This window comes from Coregonus lavaretus (genome assembly GCF_964263955.1).
Source record: "Coregonus lavaretus genome assembly, chromosome: 26".
Taxonomy (NCBI): Eukaryota; Metazoa; Chordata; class Actinopteri; order Salmoniformes; family Salmonidae; genus Coregonus; species Coregonus lavaretus.
The window spans coordinates 17,972,468-17,980,741 of NC_140013.1; the positions used below are offsets into that span (position 1 = coordinate 17,972,468).

General features: G+C 40.6%; 1 protein-coding gene across 1 annotated transcript; it reads left to right on the forward strand.

Moving 5' to 3' along the window:
- Positions 1-2,604: 2,604 nt before the first annotated feature.
- LOC311101555 (olfactory receptor 1D2-like) lies at positions 2,605-4,452 on the forward strand (the record flags this gene model as incomplete). Its single annotated transcript, XM_084142689.1, has 2 exons — positions 2,605-3,345; positions 4,393-4,452. The coding sequence occupies 2 exons, from the start codon at positions 2,605-2,607 to the stop codon at positions 4,450-4,452; spliced, it is 801 nt and encodes a 266-aa protein (XP_083998815.1).
- Between the last annotated feature and the right edge of the window lie 3,822 nt (positions 4,453-8,274).

Below are 8,274 nucleotides of genomic sequence, written 5' to 3' on the forward strand. Positions count from 1 at the left end.
GGTGTCCGTGTGCTTGTATCTCTCCCATAACTCATCAAACTCACTGTCACGTTGCAGTTTTTTCACGTAATTGTGGGCACTACGGACGACTCGGATGCCAGTGTACAGATCAGTTGCTTGAGCCTGAAGTAACTTGTTAGGGGGGTCGAGCAGGCAGACGATTTTGTGGACCATGAAGGCAATGAATCTGAAGCTCGGCTCGGAAACAGCTTTCAATTGGCCCACAGCCTCAAGTCGCACCTCTGTACCGTAGGTGCTGGTACTCTCGATTTCTCTGAGCAGGTGGATGATGCTGTCCAGAGATTTTATAATGACACTCACCGTGGCTAGATGACCAGTCCATTGCTGCTCAAGCAGCCGTTTCAGTTTCTCTACCGTAAATTGTGCAGCCACAGTTGGTTTTCTGAGAAACTTGTAAAGGGAATTACACACATTAAAAAAGTCATCCAATGCACCCTCAGAGGACATAGCATGCACTATGACTAAATGCAGCTGGTGGTTAAAGCAATGCACATACAACACTTCCCGATTCAGCTTGTCCTGCACTACCCTTTGCATGCCCCCATGTTTACCAAACATCACACTGGCCCCATCATAACATTGACTAAGAATCTTCTCGGTGCTAAGGCCAAGATTTGTTAGCTCTGACAGGACCAAGGTAGTCAGCGATAAAGCATCACATTCTTTACTCGTTGCCATTGACAGTAGCCGCTCACAAACACGATTGTTTTCGCCCACTTAATGGAGTACAATTGAAAAGTTCTCGCACCTGGTTGGGTCTTTAGTCCCATCCACTTTAAGTGTGTACCATTAATTACCTAATTCCTGTACAATTTCCTCTGTGACTACCTCACTCATGAGCCCAATTATTTTGTTCTGGATGTCATGAGATGTGTATGTGGCATTGCGGGGAATTGTGCTTAAGGCACTAGCAAGTTCCTTGTCTTTCCTGAGCGTATAATCTAACATCGCCAGGAATAGTCCACCGCCCCCTCCCCTCTTGCATCCATCGCATCCAAAGTTCCCCTGAGAGGAAGCTCGTTGACAGCAAGAAATTCCACAATGTCCACAATCGATGACAAATACATACGATTTCTTGCAAGCTGTGCAGAATTCACAATTGTTGAAATTTCGGCTCCCTGTGCATTCCTTGCTTGTCTTGCTGTCAAAAGTACCATGCATTTCAAATGTTCTTTTCTTGATGCGTGCCTCCCCAGTCCCTTGTTGCTATCAATGGCATGTTGCCAGTTATTATATCCAGTTTGGGTGAATGCCTCATAGGCGTTAGCAATGGAGCCAATGTTAAATTTTCAACAAGGATAGCAGAAAGCTGCATTTTACTAGCAGGAATATTCCACCCACTCTCTGCCTTTGAACCATGCGCTGCAAAATTCACGTTTTCTCCCACAGTAAAGGCTGGTTGGGTATTTCCCCAGACAAACCTGCGCTGGCTCTTCATCACCGAGGTCGTTAGGCACTAACGGAGGTGTCGGTGCTTGTAATATCCTGTCGGTGCTGCTGCTAGGTTCGGTCTTGGCGGCTGCAGGCCCCTCCTCGGGTTGGTTACCTCCTATGTCACCAGGCTGCAAGACAGTTGTACAGGTGCCTTTACTGCTGGCTCGGTGGCCTTGGCCTCTGTGATTAGTGTCTGCTTGGCCTCTGTGGCAGGCTTCTCCCCCTCCCCTACACTTTGATCCAATGCTGCCGTTGTGCCCTGGCGAAGCCACTTTCTAATATCCATCATGCTATCAGCTACCTACCTAACTGTTAACATTCGCTAAATTCCATCCAGCTGCAAGGTGAAACTTTTTTTGCTACATTTTTACATTTGTACATTTTTAGTCATTTAGCAGACGCTCTTATCCAGAGCGACTTACAGTTAGTGAATACATAATTTTTTTATACTGAAAGTAAACCAAAATGGTCAAATTGACCCCACCCTTCTACTGGTAAAATGTGTGTGATGTACGTATGATGCGTGCAAGGGAGTTCCATGAATTAAGCATACACAACAAATCGGTTGGGCATGACGGAGGGGGCAAATTGTGGGACAGAATAGGGATACAAAACTGAGGCGGCACAATATTCAAACTAAGGGGTCATTGCCCACTTTTGCACCCTCGTGGCGCCGGGCCTGGGACGTCCCCTGTTTGCTGGGTTAATACATCAATAGAGTAAATAGAATCAAATGAGTTGCTTGTCATAAACTAAATATAGATCCATCTCTATGGATTGGTTACATGTTGACACTGAAACTACAATCCCATGTGAGCAAACACTATGATATATTTAGAGGCTAGCAGGACAAGTTATTGGAGCAGTATCCCTCTGTCAAGCAAGAAGACATTTCATGGACACAAGTTTCTTTATTTCTTTCACACCTCAGAAGTCTGATAATGTACAGATATTATCGGGATTTCTTTTTTTTTTAAATAAGATTTTGAGGGAGGATGTGCATTTGTTTTGTTAAAACTATTGTGTTTAGTCTGAGCCTAAACAGAATCAAATAATTCACACTTGAATTAATTCACATCCATACACACTCAAGCCTTGTAAGGACTAAGAATTGCTGCATTGACCAAAGGAAGAAAATTAACAAAAGCTATGGAGAACTCAACCCAAGTCAAGTTCTTTTATCTCTTTGGCTTACAAGAGACATTTAACAACAAATCGGTCTATTTTATCTTGTCTCTTATCACATACCTTCTCATCATAACCGTGAATTTGACTCTGATCATAACAATCATTCAGGAGAAAGGTCTCCATGAGCCCATGTATATCTTTCTGTGTAGTCTAAGTGTCAATGGATTGTATGGAACTGCTGGTTTCTACCCCAAGTTTTTACTGGACCTTCAGTCAGATGTTCAGGTGATATCTTATGGTGGATGTTTTACTCAAGCCTATGTAATATACACATCTGTCCTGTGTGAAATTTCTACTCTAACAGTGATGTGTTACGACAGGTATGTGGCAATATGTAGACCACTACTATACCATAACATTGTGACATCTTTAACTGTTAGAAAGTTACTCTTAGTTGCTTGGTGTTATCCTTTATTTATAGGACTCATACCAGTTAGTTTAGCCGTCAGACTTCCTTTGTGTGGATCTCGCATTGATAAACTCTTCTGTGACATTCCGTCTATACTGAAACATGCATGTTTATCCATTACCATCAATCAGATTTTGAACAAATGTTTAATATCTGTTCATGTTTTACAGATACTTTTCATTGTATTTTCTTACTGTCAGATTGTAAGGAATTGTGTAAAGTCAGCTAAGGGAAGGATTAAGTTCACACAGACATGTGTGCCACATTTAATAACAATGGTTATTTACATCACAGTGACCCTGTTTGACACTCTGCAAGGGTGGAATAGTAATGTAAATATTACACTAAATATGCGTAATGCAATGGCTGTACAATTCCTTGTTGTACCACCTGTCTTAAACCCTTTCATATATGGACTTAATCTCCAGCAGATCCGAAGGGCAGTTTTTAGAAATTGTAAAGCACATAAAATCATTGATGTGAGACGTTAGTTACAAAATCTTACACAACAGGGAGACTTCCTGATATCAGAAGTCAACAAAAATAAAGTTAAAATCTGCCAAAACTGTTGCAAGGTTAAATGGCGTTTCATTTCTTGATACCTGTCGCCAAGGGCGCAACTTTGGTTTTAGAAGTGGGGGGGAAGGGGGGGACAACACCTGGCAGGGGGTCTTGGTGTCCTCCCAATTTTGGCGGGGCAACTAATGCTAATTTCCGGCAATTCTGCTAGTGTTGTACCTGACCATAAATAAACTTGGTCAACCAAGAGTAGTCTTTTCATTTGACCAATCGATTTGTCAACATTTTTAAACATGTATTTTTCCATATATAGACACACCCCTATGTGTCCATTTTCTTACCATTACTACCAATCTGCGAACCAGTTATAATTTTCATATGCACATTATCGTGGAACATTTTATTTTAATTTATAATTGTCTTTGTATCTCAAAATCAATGTCTGTGGTTAATCTACAATCTTAATCTAAATGACAATGATACGAATCTAAAAGTAACTTTTATTGCCACTGCCAACTATATAAAAATAGCCTACATAAAGCCAACACGTAAAAACATTGAAGCCTGCAGGCAGAAAATATCCTGATAAAAATAAATATCCTATGAATCATGTTGGCTATGCATGACCTGTCTGCAATGAACTCAAGACTATCAACTGGGTCAGGTATTTTATGATGTTTCCACTGGATAAGACCATTACATTTTTTTCTTTCATGCCAAGTGGTTATCGAAAGGGAGAGAGCTGGAAATATTGTTCAAATACTTTGAGGAACTATTGTCATTCTCATTTGATTCTAAAAACATACTTTGTTTACTTGCAGTTTGAGCTGAAGAAAAAGTTATTTGAGAAGCTCCACAGCTCATTAATGGTGGTGAGTTAAGGCAATCAGAAATACTATCAGACATCCCCAAATGGGCACATTTATAGGCCTACAATTCCACGCAGGCCAGGTAGACTAGTCCTACTTCTATATTGGTAATCAGGTGCGCGTCCTTACTCAACATTGACAAGAGAGTTTCAAACAAAAAACTATGAATAAATTGACAAGACTCGTAAAAGGAATAAAATAAACAAAAACTGGTTTCTCACAAGTGTAGTATAGGTTGTGAGTTCTGAAAAACACATGTCCACTCTAACATTGAGAACGGTAAATGACTTTAATAATTATATATTCAATGCATTAACAGAAATTACCCGAACCAAATACATTTTGCAGATTTGAAATGATGGGAATGAACGTTAAATGTAGGCTACTACTGGTGCTATTTGAAAAGGGGTATTGATAGACATAGCAAACAATGCACACAATTAAGTTATGAAACACTGAATACCCACGAAATGGCGGGAGAGAGCGCATTCTGGAGAGAGACGTGCCTTATGCGTCTGAGCCACAATCCCCATATTCTTGGACCGTGGCATCCCTGTGGCCTCCTCAATGGATTAGTCTACTGAGATAGTCTACTGAGATTAGTCTACTGTGGTCCTCTGTAGCTCAGCTGGTAGAGCACGGCGCTTATAACGCCAAGGTAGTGGGTTCGATCCCCGGGACCACCCATACACAAAAAAAAAATGTATGCACGCATGACTGTAAGTCGCTTTGGATAAAAGCGTCTGCTAAATGGCATAAAAAAAATAAAAAATAAAAAAAACAGGCGCAAATCAGATAGGTGTCTCGTGTGCGATAAAAAAAATATATGTATATTTGTGACTGCTTGACTAAAAGAAATCTAATGTTTTCATTACAGACCCCTTTTGTCATACAGTATTCCATAAGGCACCCAGACCTTATCAAAGTTGCACAGTATACCATTAATCTTGTAACAAATTAAATCTAGTGATACATAATTAGAAATTTCTGCCATCCATTGTGACATTGTCGTAGAATAACCAACCTTCCAGTTTTATGACAATGCATTTCTTAGCTGCTATAAATGCTACGGTTACACAGTTTCTTCTTATAACAGCCTCCAGTATCAACATTTCCAAGCAAACAAAAACAGGGAAAGTGAGAATCTATAGACATGCTGAGACAAAAGAACATTGTCTTTGCCAGAATTCAGCCAGCCTTCACAAGATCATAAGATATGCAAATATGTCCCCTTTTGTGTTTTACAACTCCAGCAGAGGAATTACATTTCTGAGTGCATGATATTCGGTTTCACTGGCATATAGTATGTTCTATGGATAGTCTTAAACTGCAGTAATTTATGTCTGAGATTATATGAACATGACTGGGCATTCAAACATATCTGTATCCATTCATCATCATCAAAAGCTTCTCCCAGGTCTTCCTCACATTTTTGTTTGACATGTTTTGTGTCATCAGGAAAAGCCTCTATCAACCCTTGATACAGTTTAGAAATCAACTTTAGAGGTTTGTCAGACTGCCTTAAAATACTTTCAATCTTTGAAGCTCCTGGCTTGTCCAGTGCTTGCTGCACCGAGAGAAGAAGGTGTTGCATCTGAAAAAGTTCACCTCAGCGGTCACAGACTGGTCTTCCCTGGCTGCTTGACCCTGCTGAGACCCCTTTCACCATCTGATCCTGCTCAGATGAGGCATGACAAAGAATTGCCTTGGTGTACATTTATACATTATATAATAGAATCAATGGTTCAATAATTGAAAATACCATTATTCCCAGATCTCAGACTGTAGCCTACCCATCAACTCAAGATGGAACTTTGTATTCATTCACTGATTGTTATAATATACTGCACAATTTACCTCAGCTCTGTAGACTGGTCTTCCCTGGCAGTCTGACCCTGCTGGGACACACGTCACCATCTGATCCTGCTAAGACATGATGAGCATAGTGTTGTGTACTGACTGTGCACCATGACAGTGAAGCCTGTATAGCTGTTTATACCGTGTCAGTGTGAAAAGTAGGGAATTATGTAGGGAAACTGACAGATCAATAACGTTACATTGCTATGCTGACTAATAAAAACTCACATCACGCTGTAAAAAAACGTCAAAATATCGTCCTTCAATTGTTTGGCCGCTTGTTCCACTTCAAACACGAATCCAAAAGTATTTTTTAGGTTATGAAGTTGTGATAACACATCTATGTGCTTATAACCAGGCCTCCTCAGTGTAGCTCAAAGTAAATGGATATTCACGACCACTTTGTAAGAACATTCTTTGTTTCATTGATGCAATAACAATAATATGCATGTAACTAGAAAGTATGGTTGAATGTAGTCTACACATTTAGACTGATATAACGTGCATAAACAAGATACAAGAAATACTGAAGAGAAATATCACATTCTGAATTTCTATTTAATTTAATCTCTAAATTTCTTTGATCCAAATTTAACATATATTATATATTCATATTCTGACAAAATAATTGTCTATATTCACATTCGGACAATTCAAAATTGTGTATTTTTACTGTCTTATGGTGGTATGAATGATTGTTTTAGCAATGGCAAAAAGTAGGGTTTGTATAGCTACAGGCAGTAAATCAAATGATTTACACTTGTCATTGGACAAACCTTGCATCTTGAGTTGGATTGACATATTGACTAGCCAACCATTGATTGTAGCTTTGTTGGCCCTTCCCTCTCTGATGTAGTGGTAGTGTTATGATTTGTTAACAGCTAATGATATTTGTGCCTTGGAGGTGTGCTTTGATATAATGTTGCTCCCAGTCAAGGCCCAAATCCCCTTCATTCACATTAAGAAAATTCACAAGGCTGAGGGGCCAGACGGATTACCAGTACCTGTACTCAGAGCATGTGCGGATCAGCTGGCAAGTGTCTTCACTGACATTTTCAAACTCTCCCTGGCCGAGTCTGTAATACCTACATGTTTCAAGCAGACCACCATAGTCCCTGTGCCCAAGAAAGTGAAGGTAACCTGCCTAAATGACTACTGCTCTGTAGCACTCACGTCGGTAGCAATGAAGTGCTTTGAAAGGCTGGTCATGGCTCACATCAACACCATCATCCCGGAAACCCTAGACCCACTCCAATTCGCATACCGCCCCAATAGATCCACAGATGACGCAATCTCAATCGCACTCCACACTGCCCTCTCCCACCTGGACAAAAAGGAACACCTACAGTGAGGGAAAAAAGTATTTGATCCCCTGCTGATTTTGTACATCTGCCCACTGACAAAGACATGATCAGTCTATCATTTTAATGGTAGGTTTATTTGAACAGTGAGAGACAGAATAACAACAACAAAATCCAGAAAAACACATGTCAAAAATGTTATAAATTCATTTGCATTTTAATGACGGAAATAAGTATTTCACCCCTCTGCAAAACATGACTTTGTACTTGGTGGCAAAACCCTTGTTGGCAATCACAGAGGTCAGACATTTCTTGTAGTTGGCCACCAGGTTTGCACACATCTCAGGAGGGATTTTGTTCCACTCCTCTTTGCAGATCTTCTCCAAGTCATTAAGGTTTCGAGGCTGACGTTTGGCAACTCGAACCTTCAGCTCCCTCCACAGATTTTCTATGGGATTAAGGTCTGGAGACTGGCTAGGCCACTCCAGGACCTTAATGTGCTTCTTCTTGAGCCACTCCTTTGTTGCCTTGGCCATGTGTTTTGGGTCATTGTCATGCTGGAATACCCATCCACGACCCATTTTCAATGCCCTGGCTGAGGGAAGGAGGTTCTCACCCAAGATTTGACGGTACATGGCCCCGTCCCTTTGTCCATCGTCCCTTTGATGCGGTGAAG